A 26,127-nucleotide genomic window follows, 5' to 3' on the forward strand; every position below is an offset into this window, starting at 1 on the left:
AAAGCATAACGGACTTTTCAAAAAAAGCCACTATACTGACATTCAATCAAAGCACAGAAATAACCCACAAAAGTTCTGGTCTGCAATTATCAAAATTCTACAACCAGGCAAAATTGGCACACCCACCCCATCTACCAATAACTCTACTGACAACATAGCTGCTCAGTTTAACTAATACTTTACCAAATCTATTCTAGTCCTCACAGACAACTGCCCCCCCTTTTCTTCCCAGTCTCTCATCTTCAGACCAGAATACCAAATGCTTTCCCCTACAGTCAGTCTAAATATAAACTATAGAAAGTACCTAAATAAATTCAAACTCACAACCCTTGAAGCAGATAAACTAACTGCCAAATTCCTCAGATTAGCAGCCAAAGCCATATCATACCCAGTCTCCATACTAATCAATTAATTCCATTTATGAACATCATATCCCATCCCTCTGGAAAATATTTCATATAATTCCATATAATATATAAGGGAGGGGAATTTTATAGAACTATCAAACTACTGAACTATTGCCATTTTATCACCTTTATCAAAAATCCTTGAAACGTGCATATATTCTCAAATTCTACACAATCTCTTAGAAAACAAACTTCTGGCAAACACTCAACATGGTTTCCACCCTTATCATAGCACTCCCACAGCCTTTATCAGCCATACTAATACCATTAATCAGCATTATAATTGTTTCATCTATCTTTCTACATCTCTCAAAGGCATTCAATACTATTTTAAATAATAAACTCTTAACTCCACATTCTGAACTTAATCTAAGCTACACAATTTTTACATGGTTCTAGGACTATATGTCAGGTTGCAGTTAAGCAGTAAAATGGCAAAATAACCTATGTCCACCTTTGCCTGTTACTGTAGGTGTCCCACAAGGGTTTATACTAGGTCTGGCCTTTTTACCGTATTTACCAATAACCATCATACCACCACCCTCCATGCAACCTTAGTCCAATACACAGACGATTCTACAGTAATCTGTTCAGCCCCAACACTACAGCAGCTTCAAAAACAATTGCACAGGAATCCTTTACTACAGTTGAATCATGGTTATCCAAAGCGCAGAACATATTTAAGCTTAACAAAACTAAGTTGATGTTATTTCATCTCACAAAAGCCATCACTCACACCCACGCATTCATAAGCTCCTCAAATAACAATACCTACATTACACTAGTCACCTAAACCAAACTTCTAGGTGTTGTTATAGATCAAAACATGAAGTTTGACTTACACATAGCCCAATCAATAAAAAAAAAGTTCATAAAAAACTTGGAACACTATACAGGTGTAAAAAATTCCTTACCAATAATACCAACACCATGATAGCAAGAGCCCACCTAGTCTCCACTCATCTATATGCAGCCCCCATACTCACTAACCTCAACAGATCAGACTTAACTAAACTAAACACCTGCTACAATAAAATAGCAAAATTTCCAGCAGATTCAGCTTATCAGTCTCATCACCGCCAAGCCCTTTAACAACTATCCTAACTAGAACTACCCAATCTGCTCACCCTTAATCAACTTACAATGGACCATCAGATACTTTTCCACCATGGAAAAACACCAGCCTTACAAGACCTATTAAATCACTATTCAAAAAATGTTTACTAAGATCCAACAACAAATCTCTAATTAACATCACCAGAAGTAGGAATGGCACTGGTGACTCCCTGTATACATCTTAGCATAAGATCAACAGCCAAAGAAATTACCTTTAAAAATCTTCTCAAATCCTACTTATGTAGCTCATGGATATGTACATGCTCTGACACAGGCTAAAGCAAAAATTCTGACCCAGGCTAAACAAACTAACTCAGTAATTCCCTGTTCCTGTGTCACACTGTTTCTGCATCTGCGTTTCAAGCCACCACTCTCTGTTTTCTTTTCATAGAGCGGCATTCCCATTTGCATATGTATGTCAATCTCTTTACATTGTATTAAGCTGAGAAATTGCAAGATAAGATGATTATTTCTGAGGGTATTAAACTGTAGTCTGAATTTACAATGTGCAGATATATGACTTCATACTGTCTTTAGTTATATCCTTATGGTACTGCACTGTTTGGTCTTGTACTGTCTTAAGTCGAGTTTTTTTCCAAAACATTGTTATGTATATTGATGTCTTAGATCTTATACTATTTGCAGTTATACTGGAGCTTTTCTTACCAGGCCTCCACTGAAAATGGACAATCTATCCAGATTGACTTTCCCGGTAAACAAATGTAAAATAAAAACTCTCCATGGCTGACTCAGTAGTAGACTTGGCATGGCTCACTTTCTGCACCATCTGCTCATTTACATTCACTAACTTCTTCACTTCTGTGGATATGTTCTGTTTGCAGACCCTGCAGTAACTTGAGTTGACAGCTGGATCGGAGGAGTTCCCTCAACTGATGCAATGCTGATATATAAAAAAAAACTCATTCCCACACTAAGGAAGCATGGTGTTACAGTGGGGTCACTGGAGTTGTGTCCTCCCCTGAGATACTTACGTTCACAGTCATCTGTATCTCCAGCATCTCTGCCATACTATCACCATCTCCTCCCAAGGTAGAGTACACTTCGATGCACTATGCTCCACCATCTCCTCCCAAGGCAGAGCACACTTCTATGCACTATGATTCACCATCTCCTCCCAAGGTAGAGCACACTTCGGTGCACTATGATTTATCATCTCCTCCCAAGGTAGAGAAACTTCTATGCACTATGATTCACCATCTCCTCCAAAGAGAGAGCATGCTTTGATAAGCTATAATTGACCATCTTCTCTCAAGGCAAAGCACAATTCGATGCACTGTGATTCACCATCTCCTCCCAAGGTAGAGCACATTTGAATGAACTACAATTCCCCATCTCCTCCCTAGGCAGACCACACTTTGAGGCAATATGATTCACCACCTCCTCCCAAGGTAGAGCACATGTTGATGCACAATGATTCACCATCGCCTCCCAAGGTAGAGCATACTTCAATGCACTATGACTCACCATCTCCTGCCAAGGTACAGCACACTTTGATGCAGTATGGTTCACTATGATTTTCCATTTATTGCACTGTGCTTATGTTTCATTTGCAAGTACCAAGATATGGCAAAGTCATAAGACACATGATTATTATTCATATCAATTGTAGTTTTACCTCTGAAAAAAATACCAGCACTCACAGAAACTTGTAAGATGCCACCCCAAGCGAATGTCTGATAACACTATGTGATCTTTTTCAAAAATGCTGCAAGCTATACAGTCAGACATGCCCATCTGGGAGAGTTTTTTGCATAGCTTGTAGCTCTGAGTTGCCTAGAGAGGAAGCGTTTTGTAAGGGACAAATAAAAATGAATGAAGCAGAGTTGTACTAGATAAGTCAGTATTAAAATTGTTAATGTAGTATTGCCCAAGTCGATACTTCTAAGATGCCCATGATCTCATGCTTTCTTTTGCACAAGTATCAGAGACACTGCTAGGGATGATTCTGGAGACATGAGCTCTTGTTAGAAACCTAAAAAGCTATTTGTTTCTGTAAGTTGCTAGGAAGGTGCCCTATTCCCACCTGTTACATTCCTTGCTATGGTGAAATCTCATTCTATTTTACATCCAATGTCAATAACGTAAGTGACACTGCATTAGCACCGCAAGAAAGTATTTTTTCTGACCACCAAATATACTGACCTGTCATAGCAGCCACTTCCACAACTGACTCACACTGTACCTGGGTAGCAGCATCCTTGTCCATTATGTTGAACTATGTTATTCATGGTTCCAGAGGGTGTGTGCATTTACTGGAGAAGTCACACCTTCCTGACTTTGGTATTGTCTGCTACTTCACACCACATTACAGAATATAAGAAGCACAAAGACCACCTCTGTATTCAATATAAACATCATTTTATAAGGAAAAATGCAGTTATCCTGTTATGCCGTAGTAACATGATAAATATAAATGCCACTTCTAATATTTCCCTAACCGATATCATGCTACAGGCAATGATATATACAACTATATGATTCATAGCAATAAGCAGTAATCTTCAGGAACTTATTATAGCACTAACCAAGCATTGTAGTGGACATCATCCTGTCCGTTATTATCAACACTATTTCATGTATAACAGCTGACCAAAGCATAATAGTGGTTGTGCAGTAATACAGAACTTACTGGAGGCAAAAGCTCTAGCGAGGGAGTTTGGTGTACTCAGCAATCAAGCCGATGCCCATAAAGATTAATGCATCTGCAACATATCAGTTTATGCATCCATATATGCAGGTACCGTAATCTTTAAGGGTTTAAAAACTCTCTGTTTCTAAATTATAGCCAAACTATGCACTTATGCTGTGCTGATGAGGTCAGCAAAAAGGCTGAAACATTCATGTCCACAGCTAGTGGGGTTTAGTTCGATTGGCCTGAATGTAACCATAACAACTTAAAACACAAAAAAAGTCAGGGACATTCAAAAACCGTGTAGCTGAAACACTTGACGTCCTTAAGGGGTCATTTGCATATTTCCCATGGGCCTCCATTACAGGAGGTTAAAGCTATTACAAAGTTAAAACTCTAGCTTGGCTGATTTTTTCTTGCAATATATGTGTGTGTGTGTGTGTGTGTGTGTGTGTGTGTGTGTGTGTGTGTGTGTGTGTGTGTGTGTGTGTGTGTGTGTGTGTGTGTGTGTGTGTGTGTATAACATTCCAATTGTGGAATAGAAAAACTGTTGGTACAGATGATTGAAAATTAGCTGATCAAATGAGCCACCTTTTTTTTTGTGTGAGATTGCAGAACAGTGAGGATTTGGGAATTCGCCCTTTCGGCACTATAGTACAGTCTTGGAGCTGGTATATATACTTAGATGGTGGGTACAGGGGGGCTTGCTCTCATGCAAAAGACAATGGTTTTCTTTTTTTTTTTTAATTTCACTAGGCTACTGATTGACAAGTTGTGTTCGATCAGCTGCATTTCATTATCTAGTGAATTTTTGATATTTGGATATACACCCTATACAGAGATGGAGAGAGAGAGAGAGATCACACACACAAACACATGCACACACATCCATAAAGATAGATATAATTATATATTGTTGATGGTTGCAACCAATTTGGTTTAAAACGCAAAAGACTGACATACAAATGACTGACAAAAACTGAATGACAGCACAAATGGTTGACTACATTCATGAGTTAATCATATTTGGTTAAATTCAAGATTTGTACAGTTTAAGTATGTAGGAGTGTGCAGGAAAATGAACGTTTGACTGCAAAGGTGATATTTGTGAAAATGTGAAATATTGTGTTATAGCAGGTAATGTGTATGTGCATGTTCTCAGGCTAGAGTTAGAGTTAAGGTTAGATAAGTGGATAGATTTAATGTCTAGCATGTTGGTTCTCCTTTGTCATGACCAGTGGTATTGTTTGGGAAAGGGTTTATAGTAATGTAATGTGAAGCTGCCCCCCTGCTCACATTACTCATGTGTTCTAACCCTAACCTGACCCCTACCCCTAACACTACATATTATGTTACTAAAAACTCTTTCCCTACCAGTACTACTGCTCAGACAATGATCTGGGTTTTGCAGCTGGGGTTTATTAATAGTTGGAGAGAAGTTGTCAATGTTTATGAATCTCTGATTTTCTTTGTCACTCATTTATGCTGTTGCTTATTTTTCTCAGTCATTTGCGTGTCACTTATTCATATTGTCAAACAATCATGATATCATTTTATATATACGTATATAGTGAGAGAGAGAAAGAGAGAGTTGAAGGTAGCAACAGCAAACACCATAGTTTTCGTCAAAAAAATTATTGCAACAAATATAAAGATTGGCAGACTTTGTCAAAATTGTATATGAAAATATAGCAACAGGTGAAAATGTTTGCTGAACACAACTTGTATTATGCAGTAATACTTTTGGTCTCAACATTCCCTATTACACAGCTACATTATGAAGGTGCTAACAGCACCTTGCAAAAAGCACAATGATTAAATAAAATTCTTTCTCTCTGTCTCTCTCATTCTTTAAACCAACACAATGTGTCTGCAAGTGTGTGCAGCTCTCCCTATTACCCCAGAGACAGGCAAGTAGGATACACCCCCCCTTCAATCTTGCCCCTACCTACCTGGGACTGCCAAATGAACCACACCCCTTCAATCGTGATCCTACCTACTTGGGACTGCCAAATGAACCACAGTCACCTGGGTAGCAGTCAGAGCGTCATTCCTCTGCTCCATGGAGCTAGGCCTTAATTTCTTGATTTTATTGTTTAATAGTAAAATAATCTTAATTATGCAGATTTCTCCTTATGCCATATGAATGCTTGATCTTAATAAGCTACATTTTTCCATATAGCTCATGTGCCACAAATATCAGCCGTTGTTGACCTTGGTAAGGGTCTGTCCATGTTAGTGACTTAACAATCACAGTCTTCTTTCTTCAGTGTCAATATCTCTACTATACTTTCCCTACTATTTGTTGTCTTCTTTTAACCCTTATTTACCATGTATCATACATGCACAATGTATGTGATACTGCTATGTATTACTCAATATATTTTTTATATTATTTCTTTTAAGTATGACTTAAGGTATTTATAAAACTGTTTGTTAAACTTCTTTTACTGTGTCTATATTGTTTCATGGCTGAAAAAGGTCCTTTGGTCAGCTCACTTACCTGCTTAACAAACACTAAATACATAAATAAATCATCCATGCGTGTCCTCACCCCCAGACTGCAGTTTTCCAGTTTTGTGTTACCACTGTGTACAGCCCTGTACATGTATCATAAAGATAAACCCTGGAGCTGTTACAGGTTTTTTCAGTTGTTCTTTTATGACAGAATTGTCAGCATCACCATCATCACTATCCATCACTCCCAGGAAGCTCTTGATAACCAAACTAGTCATACTGCCTTCACTGATATTTTCTAATAACAAAGGTGCCACTGTTCCTATTGTAGAAAGACAGCACATGTATGGACCAATTTCGTGAAGAAAATTCATGTACAACTCATCCACAGCATTCTTTGTTATATGTGCACAAACTTCATGTTGTTCCCTGCTGCTTGCATAGGATTTTAGTCCACAGATTCACAGCTCATTGGTTAAAATGCACATTGTCTGGTTACATATTTTTTGTATGAAACATCACCTCCCTACTCCATTTTAAAGGATGTTTTGACAAACCATGAATCTGTCTCCTTAATGCAGAAGTAATGTGTTATCAAGCTGCATATACCTCTAAATCCTGCTCCTGGGTTTGAAAGGGTCCCACAGTAAGTTTGAGGTCTCCAAGTGTGATTATTCAAACTCTAGAAATGTAAGTGTGATTAAAGGAAATCTAGTCTATGTCTAAAATTGTTGTATCGTGGAGAATTTTACTAGGATACAATTGTCTTGGAGATAATATATATATATATATATATATATATATATATATATATATATATATATATATATATATCTATGAGACACAGGAATGTGAGGGTTTAGACCCCAAAACTGGGTGCAGGTGCAGGCTTGCACTCCTGCAAAACAAATATTTTAATGTGTAACAGCAACTTTTCCAATGTGCTATTTAATATAATTCATTTCTTTCTTTCTTTCACTGTTTTTAAACTGAAATTGTTGAGTGTTAAACTTCCATTAGAGCACCTTGGTTCCTTCCTCTTTTGTACTATACCAGCACTGCAGATATGTTTGGTTTCAATATATCTTACTAAAGGACAAATATTTCAAAACTCTTATTTATAAAAGTATTCTTGGTATGCATGCCAGACTAATTTATATAACAGATTTAAGGTATAAACTGGTAGCAGTACTATAATGTAACACATAAAATATTTTAGCTTTTGGACAGTGATTAAAATATCTTACCTATATAGAAGATTAGAGGAAGTAGTAGAACATATTCCATTTTTATCTGTTTCAATTTTAAATCACAGCCTGGAAAACAAAAACAATAGATGCTATAATGTAGTTCATTTATATAACACTGCTTACTTTCAGAAATGTATTAAAAAAATCTCTCAGATATGTTTTTTCCACAAATACTACATATCAATTGTTTGAAATTAAAGATTACATATTTCGAGAACTATTGTGTTCTTCAACAGTTATAACATAAATGTGCATTTCATCCAGATATAGCCAACAAAGATTTTTCTCATGAAGTTTTCATTTTATAATCATCTGTAAACATGCAACAATGCATTCTGCATGTACTTGCAGAAATTTACTCTTACTTGAAACAGTCTCTTTCATAAAAACAGCAAAGTAACTCAATGCTCAGTCATTTTTAAAAACTCTCAAAGTTTTGCATTTGAGAAAAGTTTGACATGAATACTGTACCTGCCATATATCCAGTGATTGTAATAATGCAAAGTATATTAAAGAGTCAGTTGTGAGCGTATTTTAGTTTCAAATGTCTGACAAGCTAAATATCTGGAGGACTGCATTTATAGCCTTGTTTAGTCTTAAGAAGCAGTGTGCAAAAGTATGAGGTTTACATAGTGGTTCTGTGCTTTGGAATGAACCCATAACAGAAGAAAATGAATATGAATTATCTATGCATTTACAAACATGCAGTATGTTTTCTCTTTTTGACTGAGATTATATCATAAATATACAGTCATAAATCACTGTCTTCTATACACTGGTATCTCAGCTTTCTCATTTAGACATTGCTTCCCAGATGTGGCACTTCTGAAGTCTTAATTAAAAACAATCAAGAACTCACCAACCAAAACTGAACTTGCTTTAACAAACTGAAATTCATACAAGTGCACCAATGATAAGTATACAATGTCAGACTATTAGCAGAGAAAAATGTGATATGAATAAAAACTATACAAAATCGGTTCAGTTGCACGAGCGGGATAATGCCTTAACTGCAATACGGATGATTCAAGCTCCAGTAGCAACTGAAGCACTGCAGAAGCCAATGGGCCGAGGATAGTAATGAGGTACTGTCACTATCTCACCCATTTTGGGAGGCAGAAGCATTAGCTCAGCCCTCCATGGTGTTTGGACTCTAACTGGAGGTGAACATTTATATGATTGTCTGAGTTAGAATGGGAAGATTTACCCTCCCCCAAACAATGCTGCACCCTAGCAAATATTATAGCATGACTTCTAGCACTAACGCATATCAATATACAGGCTACCACAGAAAGAGGTCTGGGATTATACAAATACCTTCATAAACCCCTGCAAGAATGATGCAACACCAGGAAGGAAGGGGTCTGCCAAAATGTTCTCGAGCCTATGGAAAAATTAGGGCCCAATCTTAAATGCATGGTCTTGTTTTAAGAAGGGGAAGTCAGACCCCCTGATGGAAACCAACAAGAGTTATATGGTACAGGACAGCAAACCACTTTTGTTGCTACCTACATGATGGCCCCTTCCATTTGACTTTTGCCTCTGCCACAAATACTGGGGAGGGAACAAATAGGCTATTTTCTTATAGAAGGCAAGTACCTTCGAATACGAGGGCAGAAATGTTGCTGATAACACCACAGCTGCTTACTATCTGCTGGATCCTTCTAGTTTCCATCAGGGGAAGACAGGAAGTGCATTCATTCATTTTTGCACTTATTAGTATTTAGGGTGGTTTACTTATGAGCAATTGAAGAACTCTCATTTGAGTCAACATTTCTGAAAGATCAATATAAAAAAAAAACATGAGTCACAAATTCTAAAACCTTCCAAAAAATATTTTTGTAGGAATACAAACCCCCCTGCACCCAAGCCCCTACCAGTCCACAGTAGCATCACAGTGGAGAAAAGGGACCCCACAAAAAAAAAAAAAAAAAAACTCTGCCACCTTGTAGAATACAACCTATTCCAGTGAAACTCACTGCTATATTGCATTTTTGAATTAAAGGCACCCATCCACCAGCAGTGTAATAACATGTAAGTATACTTTCAGTCAGAGGGAACTGAATATCAACTTACAAGCAGTGAGTGCAAAGATTAGAAGCAGTACTAAATGGCCACAAGTCCAGCAGAGTGCACAAGCCTGTGCAGCTTGCTTTGACCTTTCCTCCAGAGAAAAAGATAGCTTTGGGGTGCTGCATTCCATCCTTATGTTGACATTTTAGCACCTGAATCATTAAATAATTTATCTTTTGTTTACAGATTAGTCACGCTAAGTTATTGACCATTTTCAGGGGAGACCAGTGATGGAGTTTAAATTTCCAGGGGAAGTTTTGCCAGGGCATCAATGAACTTCCCCTACCATTTTTGATATGTCTCATGGGATCTTTTACAACCTTCTAAGCTCCCACCAACTCAAGCAGATGGTGGGATGTTGGTTTAATAGCACAGCTAAAGGACAACACACTCAGGAGTACTGCATTCCCTAATGTCTCACTGCAGTGTCAGCATCTAATTACATGTAGTGACAGGACAACCCACACCCTCCTGATATTCCCACAGCAAATGCAAAGGTGCTACCTGTTGTACAACTATCACCGCAAAAGTAGTCCCATGTTAACAAAAGTATAGTGAAGAACTCCTGTTCTCCACCAGAAATGCATTATACACAGTGCTTTATATATCTTAAAATCATTTTTACAGTGTTATATTGTTTTGAAAATCCTATAAGGCTTATCTAATTCTTGGACAGCTTTTTGATAAAATGTAAATCACTGACCTGCTTTTTTCAAAAAAACACACACCAACACTGTTGAAAACAGTAACTGAAGTCCAAATATACCAGATTCCACAGCAACGGAAATAACAGCACAGACTAAAAATAAAACATATTTAATTTCTGATTCTGCTACCTCGGCCTTCACCTTCAATGGAATAGTTTACATGCTCAGAAGCAAGTCTATAAGAACCACATTCTAATTACATTAACTGAATTCAATTAACAATATTTCAAAAATTTAAAGCCACAAATGCAAAACTTCAAACCCTCCAATACAAAGCTTTAAGCTGCCAAGACAAAACTTATTTTTATAAATCCATTTGTTACATATACTTAAACATTTTAATGCTCTGAATTCAAATGTCATATTGAATATATCAGTCACATTCCCTAATTCATACCATTAGGATAGAGAGTATTAAAGTTAATAATATACCTAGATTCCATATTTAATAACCTGTGTTGAAAACTATGGTTTGTCCCCCTCATCCCATAAGGTCTGGCTATAACACTAAAAATTAAATCTCTAGCCGAACCCCCATGTTCTTTATAAAAATGACGAGCCACAGGACTATCTAGCCTTGAATTTCTAATATCTCCTAGGTGTTCTAGTATTCTTAATTTTACCTTATGTTTAGTTTGCCCAAAATACAATTTTTTTACAGGACAGTTACATCCTGTAACATAAATGACCCCAAATGAATTACAATCAAAATAATCAATGGCATTGTATTAGTGCCATCCAAATTCCTAATCTTATCACAAACCTTGCATCTACCACATGCATAAGCTCCTGCGTTGGCCAGTTTTTCCCTTCTGCCTTTATTTCTTACTAGCTCCTTTAAATTTTGAAATCTACCACAGGAAAAAATCACTTCCTTAGGAATAATATTTTTAAGACTATCATCATTACTAATGATGGGCCATAATTCCATCACCAGTCTTCTTAAAATGGGAGAAAAAGCTGAACATTTATTTACAAAGAAAATCCTATTTGTCTCATCACTTTCTTCCTTAACTTTATTTTTATTTTCCCCATTTTTATAATTCCTATCACAATAATGAATTCTTCCACTACCTGCAGACCTCTGAAAATCATGTGTCAACCCTAATTCTTTTTCTACTTTAACTCTAGCTCTACTTATCATATCATGGGAATATCCTCTAGCAAACAATTTTTCCTGTACTCTATCAAATTCCATTACAAAATTATCCTTCTCTGAAATATTTCTTGCAATACATTTGAATTCCCCAAAAGGCAATGAATTGATAAGATGGAAACTATGCATGCTAGAAGCATGTAAAAAATTGTTAACTGCTGTGGTCTTATGGAAAGGTTTATGTTGTATTCTACCATCCAAACCCACATAAAATTTCACGTCTAAATATTGTATTTTATCTCCACCTATAATAAAAGTAAAATCCAACCCACACAGATTTCCTTTTAAGCTAGAGATAAACTCTTCAAATTCTTTGAGGTTCCCCTTGCATAAAAATAAAAGGTCATCAATAAATCTCTTATATTTGATCACCCTATTTTGAAAAAAATTCTTAGAATACAGAAATAGATTTTCAAAATATCCCATGAAAATGACAGCATATGAAGGAGCAAAACAGGCACCCATCGCAGTACCAACTTTCTGCAAATAAAATTTCTTTTCAAACTCAAAATAATTGTGTGTAAGGCAAAATTCCAACAGGCTAATAATATAGGAGGTTTGTGGACCTTCACCCAACAGTTTACCTACTGCTTCAAGTGCCCAAAAAGTGTTAATGCAGGTGTATAATGATTTTACATCCACACTGACCCAGCAAAAATCACTTTCTCAAATAATACCATTGAAATAATCACAAACTTCCTTGGTATTTTTCACATGTGAGGGTATTCTTGGTAAATGTTCTTTTAAAACTGAGTCCAAAAACATACCAACATTTTGTGAAAAAGCACCTCTCCCTGAAACAATTGGATGCCCAGGTGGATTTCTCAAATCCTTATGAATCTTAATAATAATAAAAAATCTGGCATCTTTTGGGTTCTTTATAAATAATTTTTTAACTTCTCCACAAGTGAAGAAATGCAAATGTTCACCCCTTTCAATAAATCATACAAAGCATTATTGAATTCCACTTTAGGATTTGTTGGTAAACTTTCATAAGTGTCACTATCAGATAACAAATCTAATACTAGAGAGTTGTACCTATCTCTAGGCAAGATTACCCAGTTTCCACCTTTGTCAGACTCCGTGAAAACATATTTATCAGTCATTTCCCTTATTTCACATAAAGCTTGCCATTCTATTTTAGAAAGATTATAACCCTTCTGATGTTTTTTTAAATAACCCGAATTCCTTCACAATTTGTTTGCTTGAAGTTTTTTCAAAAACATTAATGCTGTTATTCAATTTAGGAGGAATAAATTCACTAACATATGGTACCTTAGGAATTTCAAATCTTCCATAACCAGTACAATATTCAAAAGCTGAATCAGAAGATAAATGATATTCCAAATCTGAGAAAATGTCTATCATTTCATTCTCATACACAGACATGCCCATTAATGAATTTTCAAGAACAGAAACATCATTCATTTCATCCAAATTACTAACCATTCCTCTCTACTTATCTGCAAAAAAAACCTTTCAGATATAACTTCTTACAAAAATCTTTGGCCTCTAACATCAAATCAGCCAGTGAAGGAATGTGAGTTGGAACAAATTTAGTCCCTTTATACAAAACTCGTTTCATAACATCAGAAATACATAAATCAGAGAGATTAATGATGTTTAAATTCTCACCTGCAGAAGAGTTAGAATGGCCATTAGATGCTTCTTTCAATCTTTGTGTTTCATCAGACATTCCATTGAAATGATCAAGATCATGTAACTGTGTTTAAGGGGGGGTCTCCCTTTTTTGTAGGATGCACAATACTGGAATTTGTATTTTCAGAGTTATAGGGGGTGTTGTTGTTTACTTTTTAAAGTCAATTATGTGGGCTGTCAGCCATGCCTTTTCTTAATTGTAGATGTCATGTTTGTGGGTTTGATGATTAGCCATAGACCCATAATATTCTGGGATGACAAGTTTAGTTGTACTTCACCAAGATTATCTGACTTATGGTTATTTTCTCCTTTAACCCATCTCATCCTGCCATCAGAATTCTACTGTTCATGACCAGGCAATTATATGCCCTTACCCTGAGTGGAATGAGGACAGTGTAATGAAAATAAGTGCCATCCTTTGTAGCCCCCAGCAATGTGTGGGTGGACCTATCAGCTTTAGCACCATGGTATCATTACAGTGTTAGAGACTATGATTAAAGTATCTACACATTTCTATAGTAACTTCCTTTAGAGGGACCAGCAACTTGTTTTGTACAGATGCACACTGCCTGCACAATGATGAATGTCAGGCTTTTACCCAGGATCATCCCTGCAGCAGTGGCAGCTAACAGTACTGAATACTGGGCTGCAGCTCCCTTAGGAAAAAAAATGTTATCTTAGTTTTTTCTTTAAAAAAAATGATGACTTACTTTCCTCTTTCTGCACCTTAGAACTAACAATACTGTGCAATGTACATGTGGTGAATTACACTTTCTGAGTTAGATTAAAAAATAAATAAATAAGCTTACTCTGGTCACCAAGATGTTTTCAAAAAGGCTGGCATGCACTTCCTCTGACTATTCCAAAAGTAGGAGAAGGAAGTTGTGCCTTATTACATGTCTTTCTGCAATTTGTAACAGACAGACAAAGACATTTTTTACTAAAATTGCCACTAGGCCCACATGTAGGAAGGTGAGTTGTTTTTATGTGTGTGTGTGTGTGTGTGTGTGTGTGTGTGTGTGTGTGTGTGTGTGTGTGTGTGTGTGTGTCTGTGTAAATATCATATATAATATAAGTATATGTCTATATATGTAAGGATGTGGTGCATCTAGCCCTGCTGTCACATAATGTCCCTGATTTTATATCTCATATTTTGATCTGTTCTTTCTAAAGTTTGTGTTTTTCTAGCAAATCAATCTGGACTGCAGTTACTAAATAATGACAGGCAGTTGCACTTCAGACTTAATAGCATTCAGAAAATGCATGACAATACAGAGCCTGTTGCAATGTATAAATAGCAATATATATCCCTGATATTGGACCCTTGTTCACCATTACTTTTATTTGTCCTTGATTCTTGAGCTTTGACATTGAGAAGTATGTTGGAAGGTGCAGTAGGTTGAAAATTGTATGTTTACAGCAGTGAGCTGAGAAGATAAAATCCGACCTGACAATTATCTATGTATTTACTCATAAATTTGATCATGCTCAAACATTTGAGAAGGTACACCCACAATCTTACAAGTGGATATAATTTATGACCACATAAATGTGTGTGTAGGATGGGAGCAGAATAAGAGGGGTGTCAATAGACTGATTGCATGTCATGGTTCTAACAGATACAATCTAAATATATGTGGCCATTATTAGTGCATTTTTCCATATATCTGACCACAGTCAGACAACCAAAATGTGCGTGGACATAGAATTTGTTATAACTGGTGGGCATACCTGTGTGGTAGGGTGAGGTTCAGTAAATTACTGTGGCCAATTATTATTTTAATTTTATCCCAGTCCAATATAGGAGGTGTGTAGAGTAAATACATTTGGCTTTGCTGGATACTTGAGTTGACTGTTGGTGAAAATGACTGACACTGCTGTCATTTTCTCAAGCTAATCACTCATTATTTTGGCTTTGAAGAACTAGTGTGCATTTCTGTCAAGCCAAATGAAATACTTTACTTTGGTTATTTTTAACATGATCAGACATCTGAGAAGTATACAGTCAATAAAGTAGCTATAAATTATGGTTATGGAGTTTGTCTTTGATATAAATGAGTGTGTATATGGGGAGGGGTTGCTGTATATCTAAAAAATAGCAAGGTGGATATATTTGTTTTCACTTTCCATCACAGTCAATTATCAGCATCATACACAATAAGTTGGCAGGATCTATATGATAGCAACTGATCATTGTCACAGTTTCACAGTGAATAGCATTGCCATCTCAAAGTGCTTGGCTCTTCTAGCTTTATTTATTTACTTCCTCTACACATTTTACAGTAGAAAACTGACCAGTTAAATTGAGTTTAAAAGGAAAGTTAAAAGTAAGACAAAATGTGCAAGAAACAACATAGAAGTCATCTATCTGGATAGTAAGGTACCAGGATGTGAGGAATGGAGTGAAGGCATTTAGGGGAAGTGCAGTAAGGACAGGTGTGAGAAAGGTCAATTTTCTAGACCACCATTTCAACTAACACTGACCTTGTTGACTGCAGTCAGACATATGAGGTATAAAGTATTCATAAGAAGTGTGCACTGAATGAAGGGAACTGTTGTTTGATTACAGATAATGATCGCTAGCTTGCAGTAACAGAGCTCAACCCATTCCAGTTAGCCCCACTCACTGAATTGCTTCCTGCAGCTCCCCCTTTTTTGATGACATCCACCACTACAGCCCAGCAGCAGCAGTAAATCATACCCTGCATGATCTGACCATTATCTACTTAATTCTACTTCTTCTGGATAACATTATAACTTGAGAATGCTAACCAAATTCAGCTGTAGGTAGATGGAAACAAATTCCCTGTTTATTTTATTTATTTATTTACATTTGGTAATCAGGTAATGTCTGACTGGGCTAAAAACCAAGCCTGTTTTCAGCAGAGACCCAGGCAGAAAAGCTCCCAAAAAAGTTTACAATATTTATACTCAAATATTGCTAGTTACAGTAGTACAAAAGATTTCTATGAAAGTTTACATAAAAAATATAGTAAAGTGTAAAAATCAAGTTAATACAAATTAAAAAGTCACACCAAGCCACAAAAAACAGTCAAATATAATATCAACAAAACAACAACAGAATTAAACAATATTGAGTTACATAAGTGGCGAACACAGTAGACGGGAAGTTTGCTTGCTTAGCCAGGGGTAGTACAGGAACATAGCCAGTGATCAGAGAAATAATTTGTAAGAAGATGTTTGAGACTATGGGTATTAGTTATAGACAGAAAATGCTGGGGAAGGGAATTCCAAGTTTCGGCTATGGAGTAGCTGTATAAAGAATCATTATAAGCATTGTGGGTTTTGACAACTTTGAGCAAGTTTTTTTTCAGCAGACCTGAGAGAGGTAAGGTTGGAATAGGTTTGTACGAGGTTAGATAGGACTGGGCAATAGTTTGGGGTATGAATAATGGCGTGAGCTACTATTAGTTGGTTTAGGGCTAGTAAGTTTGGGAGTTCAATCCAGTTTAGTTTTTGAAGGGCTATACAATGGTGAGCTGTATGGGGAAGCTTAGCGGCAAATTTGGCAATTTTATTATGGCAAGCTTCAAGGCTATTCAGATCAGATTTACGAAGGTTTGTGAAGAATTGTGAACATTAGAGAAGGGTGGACAGTAGATGAGTTCTGGCTGTAGCTATTCTAGCATGGTTAGAAAGATATGGTTTAGCCCTGTAGAGAGCACCTAATTTTCTGTGGACTTTTTTGATTGTTAAAGTGATGTTTCTGTAAAATTTGAGATTACAGTTTAGGGTAACACCAAGGAGTTTAGTATATTCAACAGTTTCGATTTTGGACCATTAGAGGCAAAGATAGATGCTTTTGTTGCTTTTTATTGGAAGAATTTGAAAATATCAGAAGTTTGGTCTTGTTTGGGTTTAGAATCAGTTGGTAGTCTGAGATGTATTTTTCAATGTAATTAAGGGAAGTCTGAGACTTTACTTAGAGTTCATTTATTGAGGGGGTAGAGCAAATAAGGGAAGCATCATCTGCATATTGAATGATAGCAGCAGGTGATACTGCAGTATAGAGATCATTGGTAAAGATAATAAAGAGGAATGGGCCTAAGATGGAGCCTTAAGGAACACTGACAGAGATGGGCAAAAGAGGAGATAGTTTATGTTCCCATAAGGTGGCTTGTTTATGGCTGGAGAGGTAGCTATGGAACCGTTGAAGTGTATTAGAGGTGAAATTGAGAAAGGCAAGTTTGTTTAGGAGTATTTGATGTGATACAGTGTCAAGGGCTTTTGACATATCAAGGAAGGTGGCAGAGACAATGTGGTTATTGTTTTTGAGGTGGTTTACAGTATTGGTGAAACTTAATAGGGCAGTGTTAGTGCTGTGTTTGGGTAAGAAGCCATGCTGAGTAGAAGATAAAAGGTTATGTGCTAGAAGGTGGTCTAGAGTCTATTTGTGTAGGCATTTTTCTAAGATTTTGGCAAGTGGAGAAAGTATAGCTATAGGCTTATAGTTAGAAAGGTTGGTAGAGGGGCCTCCTTTGTGAAGGGGTATGAAATGAGATATTTTCCAAAACAGGGGGGCATACTGTTTATAGATGGAGTGGTTTACAAGAATAGATGTAGGATAGGAGACAGATTTAGCAGCAAGTTTAAGAAATTCATCAGGTAATTGATCTGGAGCAGGAGTACTTGTTTTTATTTTGGTTAGGAGGGTTTGAATGTAATTAATTGGGATTGATGTAAGAGAGAAAGGAGGAGTATTGAGGTTGAGGGGGTGGTAAGGAAAGTGTGGAATTGACTTTGTTATTTAGCAGTGAGGTGATGGAGGTAATAAAGTGGGTATTGAATTGTGTAGCTATACAGTCAGTAGTGCATTCAGTTGCTGGGGGAGGGGTGGTTGGTTTTACTGGGTTTAGGAGGAGGTTGATTGATTGCCAGAATTTTTGAGAGTTGTTTTGGAATTTTTGTTGACATGATTGGAATTGTCTTTTTGTCCTTTCTAATTTGGCTTTTGGCCTGATTTCTAAGCTGCCGGTAGGTTGCATAATTGTTACTATTTTTATTTTTGTGATGGAGACTCCGGGCTTTGTCCCACTGTTTTAAAAGGAGGATAGCCTCTTTAGTTAAGAAGGGAAGTTGTTTGGCCTTGGAACGTATTTTCCCTGAAAGTAGCAAGATTATTTAAAATTTGCAGGAATACATTATTAAAGTACTGAACTGCAAGATCCAAACTGAGGGTTTTTAAGGGTGACCAGTCATATTCACAAAATAGGTTGTTGAATAGGGATGGGGAGAACTGTTTTTTTTATTGTGCATATATCAATATGTAATATTATTTATGTTCTGTGTACATTTTCTGATAAGGTAAGTGGGGTGATGGTCACTAAGAGAATCAGGGAGACAACCTGTGTCATAGTTGTAATTGGATTTATTTGTTAAGATCCAGTTGAGTACAGAATGTTTGTTAGAGACCTTGTCAATATGTGAGTTGAGAAATATTTTAGGTAAAAGTTTAAAGGTTGATAAAGTTGGTTGGGGAGTTAGAAGAACAGGAAAACCAGTCAAGATTAAAATCGCCAAGCTTGGATATTAATTTCAGAAAAAAAAATCAGAAGATCTACTGCAGTTTATTTGTTTCAGAATACTCCACTTCACTTCTATGGTTATGAAAATCCAGCTGCCTGCATCATATTTTTGAATGTATATGGTAAAAGTTTCTGCAATTTGCCTTACTTTTAAAATACAGAACATGGCTGCCTGAAAGATGGCAATGTGGCCACATGATGTATAGTTAACAACAAGGAATAAAGTGACTTGACGGAAGACAAGAAACTGCATGCATGAAAGATAAGGACAAGTGTTAGTAACCACTATCATAGAAGGAGTGGTAATTAAATGCCTCTTTTGAGATATTCTAATATTCTATTCTAATGTTGGCATAGTTGCCTTCATTACATGAGTTTGGGAGCAGCTCATTCCAGTTTGATAAGGCTACATGAAAAATTAATTTTAATTGTGCCACAGCACTGTGCTGTTACTATGATGCTTACTGTGATGGATTTGAAGTCTTCTTAAGACACTCAGTCTTGCTGGCTGGATTCTGCTGAAATCAAAGTCTGGTTATAGTTGCATTCACAGTCTGTTGCATACAGAAACTTGCAGAATATACACTGATCAGAGAATACACTTTGCAGCACCTGTCTTTAAGAGCAGTAACCAATAACTTTTTATAATAAACCATATGTACTTCTGTTACAGTTTCAGAAAATGTTCTACTTTACTTCTCATATAGTACAGATGATGTGAGAGATATAACATTTACCTCAGGACAAAATGTGTCCCTACCATTACCCCTAACATAACTGGATTTAATACAGACTTTATATATTTTTTTAGTTAAACACACACCCTCTTGGTTTTGGAAAGATACTGCCTTGATGATGCAAATGCTGACACATCTGTTCTTGTGCAAATGCTGATAAGTAAACGGTCTTCAAGGAAACGCCTTGTGGATTAGAAAAGCACATTTTTAAACTTTCTTAGAAAAACATGTCCTGTTGTCAGTTCTTTAAAGAAAGCAAATTACATTCTCATCATGTCTGTAAGAAGTCAGCTTTCTTGATGTGTGTGTAATACACTCATAAACAAGTTCCTTATTTTTTTAAGCCACAGTCATTTATTATTGATGCTAATCACATATTACTAAACTCTGTTTCTGCATTTAAGCAAGCTTTATCTTATTCCTTATTTAAGTTGCATATTTGTAGCAAAGTTACATTCAACCTTAATATCTTGGTGAGCATAATGTTACAATTCCCTCTTTTTATTTTTAATGTACCTAAAAACACTTTATACTGATATGTATTTTTGATATCTTTATATACAAAACACATTATGAAACAAAATCTTTAGTCCTCTTTTGATACACAAGTCAAAATGCAATTGTGTATAGTTAATACAATGATATCAAGTATTACTACTAAAACTGAATGTATTTAACAACTTTTTCTTTTACAGAACATTTTCTGAAAATATTTCATCAGTTATGGGCTGTGTCTGCTTTAGTTTTATTTTGTGCAATCACAGAATTTCATTTATGACTTATAAAACTTTCATTAACTCTTGGCAGCTGTTGAATTAACTCTTTACTTTTATTGATTGTTTTATATCAAAAGAGTAGAGATAGACTAATATTTATAAAAGACAAAAACTATGTGCTACTCCAAGCATTTATACACTGCTGACAATATATAGTTTCAATGTAATTTTAACCATAACATTGTGGTCATGTCTCTGAAATGCCCATTAACATCTTGGTTGACAGTGAAGTGAACATAAAGTACTGAACTGGGCTTAGATAATAAATATTTGAATGCAATTATTTTAGTATATTTGAGGATTTAAAAAAAAAACACAAAGTATATACTAAAGAATGCTATGTACATATTAGTCCATTAGCTGTATGAATGCAATATTTTAATATAATTTTCCTTTAACTGGAGTAACCAATGCTATTAAATAATCCAAAAACTGCCAAAAGCAACAAAATATTCCTCAACCTCAGAAGGAATGACACCGCAGGAGCAATAATACGTCCTTTATTAAGACCACAGCACGTAAGCAAAAATATATAGCAGCATACAGAAAAATAAAACTAGTAGTAGGATTAAGCGCTTTCATCCACCATCATGTGGACTTCATCAGAATCAATTAATCAATAAGCACACCATATTTTATATACATTTTGGCGCCAATTCACAATAAAGTTTTAAAAGGCAAGTGTTATACATTCAGTGAAATATATAATAAACTATTAAAAATCCTAGTAAAACACTACATTCTAAGCTACCTACTATTTAAAATATATGCTTAGTGTCTACAATATAAAATTATGTTACTACCCTTCATTATTATGTACATTTTATTTCATGTAAATTTTTATCTAATTATAACCATGCCTAGGGTCTGATCAATGGGATCCATAACCTACAATAAATAGAGCAATATATGTAAAAAATTCTAAAATGCTCTAATAATTAAATATACATTATTTAAATTTTTTTTTTCCTATGACAAAGTCTTAATAAAATCACTACAGACAAAAAATAGTGAATAATAAATATAGTTCATAACTCTTCAAAAAACCAAATAACGTGCAACGTATTAAACATAGAGATACTAAAATTCTTACCATTCCTATGTAAGTACGATTATTTAGCACCAATAGTCTATATTGAAGTATAGCAGTATGTACATTAAAATTGTATAAAATGTACTAATAAAATCTTCGTACAACATAATACCATTTATAAAAATGGTTTTAATGTAATGTAGTCATTACATCCTGGAGGATTTGATGCATCTGTTAATATTTGCCAACTAGCCTCTTTTTGCATTAACAAAGCTTTTAAGTTACCACCTCTCATATTCATTGTAACCATCTCCAATGTGGCAAATCTAAAATAATGTGTATTGTCAGTATTGTATATATGCCTGAATAATGCATTGGTGTTGTCTCCCTTTTATGGCATATAAATGCTCATATATTCTTTTCTTAAACATACGTTCAGTTTTTCCTATGTAAAAACATGAACATATACAACATTTTGCCATATATATTACATTCTTTGGGTTACAATTGCCACTTTTAAACATTATCTTAGTTCTATTAATATTATCCAACACCAATCCATCCTCTTCATATATAACTGGACAGTATGAGCATCTACCACATTTACGTGTGCCCCCTCGTTTTAAGGTTAACTCTTTCACTCTCTGTTGTCTCTCCAATATATTTTTTAAATTCAAACCCATTTTATAAACAAATATTGGAGCGTTACCAACTATTTCCCTTAGGTCATGATCCATGGTAAAAATATTCCAATATTTATTTAATGTATCCTTTATATGTGCAGGTTGAGGTGAGTATTCTAAAATATATGCTCTGTTGTAATCCTTCGCTTCCTCCACAACCACATCTTTCTTTAATAATTTACCCAATACGGGTGTGTATTTCTTCCCCCATTCCTTTATAACATAACTTTTTACTTCCTTAATTATTCGAGGTGAATACCCTCTGTTCATAAATAACATACTAATGAAATCAATTTCTACCAACATATCATTGTAACTAGATGTCATTTGCGCCGCTCTAATGCACTGTTCTTTGAAAATACTTTTTTTTTTGTTTTAAATGGGTGATTACTTGTAAATTCCAAGTAATTATTGGAAAATGTATTTTTTCTGTATATACGTGATTCAAAGCCCTCCTTATTACTGGAAATATATGTATCCAGATATGACAGCCCTTTTTCATTAAAACTATATGTAAATTTCAAAAATTGACTGGTGTTGTTAAGATACTGTATAAATTCATCAATCATCTCTGCTTGTCCATCCCACAAAATAAAAATGTCATCAAGAAATCTAGTATAATATCTAATATGTTTAAAATATTTACTCTTGAAGACTTTCTCCATTTCCCAATCTAGCATCACAAGATTAGCATATATAGGGGCACATGCGGTTCCCATGGCCACACCTCGGGTTTGTCTGTAAAACTCCCCTTCAAAGAATATATAATTATAATCTAATATGATGCTCATTAACTCCATAACAACCAAAGATTGTTCCCAGTTCAAGTTTGAAAATTGTTTAATACTATTATAAAAGCTGTCCATACCCTGTTCTTTAGGGATGCAGGAAAATAAGTCAATAACATCTATGGATATATATATTAAATCTTCCTTCCATAACTCAAGGGTTAAATTCCCTAAAAACATCCATGAATCCTTTATTAAATGGGGAATTTTATTATAAATATGCTTTAACCAGGTGTCAATAACTACACTTAAGGGGAAAGTTTTAGAGTGACTCCCAGCTATAATGGGTCTAAAAGCGGGGTCCAAGTGATTTTTATGTATTTTTGGCACTCCTATTATGGTAGCTAACATCGGGTTTTCCACTTTCATAAAGTTATACAGGTCCATATCAATTCTCCCTTCTAACAACATGTCTTCTAAGAACATATCTATTCTTCTGTATCCTATATTAATTTCATTCATGGATACTGTAATATAGTTGCCTGAATCTACTAATATATTATACATTTTGTTGACATAATCTTCCTGGTGATATATAACTACCCCTCCCCCTTATCTGGTTTCATTATTCTTATGGATTGGTCAGAAGTTATTCGTTGCAAAAGATCTAACTCTTCCTTATTCAAATTGTTACTCTGATTTGTACCTTTATAATTTTTATCTCTATTTTTTTTTCCCCATACATAATTTTTTAATGCATATAAATCACGAGTCACTAATTTCTCATATAAAGTTACATGTGGATTGCCTGGAGGAATAAGTTTACTTTTTTTCTTTAACTTATCAGTTTTCATCTTCATAGATGCATTATTGAAATAAATAGCTAAATTCAGTTTCCTAAGGTATTTCTTTAGCTCAATAATACTATCTACTATCCTAAAATTGTTACTAGGAACAAATCTCATACCTTTTGAAAACAGTGTAAAAAATTCATTACTGATTTACATATCAGTGTAGTTATAGATGTGAAAATTATTTTTTCATGTATAATACTATTAATATTATCATCCCTCGTATTACTATTAATTCCTGCTTTTCCATTATCTCGAGCCTCAAGATTTCCACTATTCTTACTAATAGATGTTACTTTTATTAATAGTTCCTCATTATTTGTGGGTATGGATGCCATTGCTGTCTCTCTCTTCATTTGTTTTTCCTCCAATTCCATTTTCTCTGCCAGTTCCTTCTCACAGCAGGTTCCTGTCCCCCTTGAAAATGTTTTCCTCCTTTATGTACATCTGTTCTATACTCCACACTATTATAATTTCCTTCCATTCCATAACTATTTGTTTTCACAGTTCTCCATTGATACACCATTCCATTCTTATAATCATACATGTCTCTAGCTAATTTTTTTTATGCTTCCTTGTTATAATAATATCAGCTTTGCGGTCCGCCTGTCTGAATTGTTTCTGATACAAACTTTCCCACTGTTCAAAAAGCAAGTCCTCACATATAATTTTATTCAATTTTTCCACCTTATCTATATATTTGCACAATTTCTCATCATTCTTTTTAACTAATAGCTTAATAAATTCAAATCCAAAATTATCAAAAAGTGTGCCAAACTCCTTAAAATTCTACTCGTCCATATCTATTCCCATAGGAAGTTTGAAGAATCTAAGGCACCAATTTTAAATCTAAACATTGATGCAAATAGACATTATCGATAATATGATAATATTACAACTTGGACAAATTACTACCAGAGACTAATTTAATTTGTACTGAATTCTTTACATTTGTGCATAGTCCAATCTACAAATTTCGTAACATTAACATCAAGCAAAATCTTGGAAAATTCTTATGTCTCTTTTGATGTATCTAGTAGAATTGCCACCAGAAGCAACTATGCTTTTTGCATACCAACATTATCTTGCCAAAAACATATTAAAAATAGTGACCATTATTGCTCAATTTTTACATATCTTTACTTTCTGTTGTATAGCTTTAATAAAGCAATTTCAAGTCATCTCTTGTATAGCTTTACAGTTTAACAGGTTGTAAATACAATTTGATACTAAACAATACAATAATAACTAGAATGATAGCTATTAGCAACTTGAAAAATATCTTATCCTGTCAGGTTTAATCTGTTTACCAATATTTCTAATGCACTAATATCTGTTTTCCCCTCCCCCCTGAAAGAGTATTGTCAAGAAGGAATGAGATATTTCTTCCTGTAGCTTTATTTTAGACCTTTTTGCAATGCTGCTCACACAGTCAGTGTAAAACTGAGAAAGTACCCCTCCTCCTGTAGTACTGCAGTATTGTTTATTTGCTTTGTAATGTATGTCAGCCCAACACTTTGGTTATACATTTGCTTTATTAGGTTATTAAACTATAGACCTTTGTCTGATTTGATCATTTTTTGGCTGTTTTCTTTTCTGTTGTCTTTGCTGTCTACTTCTACTAGTAGTTATTTGTACCTTCCTATATAATTGATTTGAACTGTATGTATACTATAAACCATTTGTTGGCTATACTTGATGTAACTGAGGTTTTTTATTTTTATCAGTGACATATATGCACAATTGTGATATTACAATTACCAAATAATGTTACATGTGAACATTTTAACAATTAGGTTTTAATAACAATAAGTTTTTAGAAAAACCCAAGCCACTTGTCTGGCAATCAGTCTTGTTTCTTATCTTATCTTTTCAACATTTCCTGTAACTATTCATCCAGTCTAGGAAGGTCTGAGCTCACATTTCAGTTAAAGGGGCACTATCTCATTTCTGTAATCAGCTGCTTGCCTGTGTACTTTGTTTACATTTTAGTGCTATGTAAGTCACATGTTCACACAGAGGCAGGATTTTCAGAGAAGATTATTTAACATACAGCAGGTCAGATTTCACAAAAGTCAGTGGGGGGTGGTCATTCCTAAAAGTTTACAGTGTCCTTTTGTGTTTTCATTCCCAACCCATAGGCTATTAGATTAGTTGAATGATTTAGCCTCAGCCAGAGATGCTCTCTAGTCACACTCAGATCTGCAGCCTTTACAGCAGTGAAATTACATCTTTAGTATGTACTTGTTTTTTGTAACACTTAGTGGAATGATTATCCCAGAGCAACATTTTAAGTGC

At 35.1% G+C, this 26,127-nt stretch overlaps 1 protein-coding gene across 1 annotated transcript in view; it reads right to left on the bottom strand.

The window, feature by feature from the left end:
- Nucleotides 1-26,127, bottom strand: part of LOC122809222 (B-cell receptor CD22-like) — a 346,467-nt gene that overhangs the window by 253,746 nt on the left and 66,594 nt on the right. Inside the window, exon 2 of the mRNA XM_044080536.1 lies at nucleotides 7,878-7,946. Within this exon, the coding sequence (XP_043936471.1) occupies nucleotides 7,878-7,917 (40 nt within the window). The 5' untranslated portion in view covers nucleotides 7,918-7,946. The remainder of the gene's footprint in view (nucleotides 1-7,877; nucleotides 7,947-26,127) is intronic.

The sequence above is a fragment of the Protopterus annectens genome, chromosome 8.part0, assembly GCF_019279795.1.
Source record: "Protopterus annectens isolate FY-2018-M chromosome 8.part0, PAN1.0, whole genome shotgun sequence".
Lineage (NCBI taxonomy): Eukaryota > Metazoa > Chordata > Ceratodontiformes > Protopteridae > Protopterus > Protopterus annectens.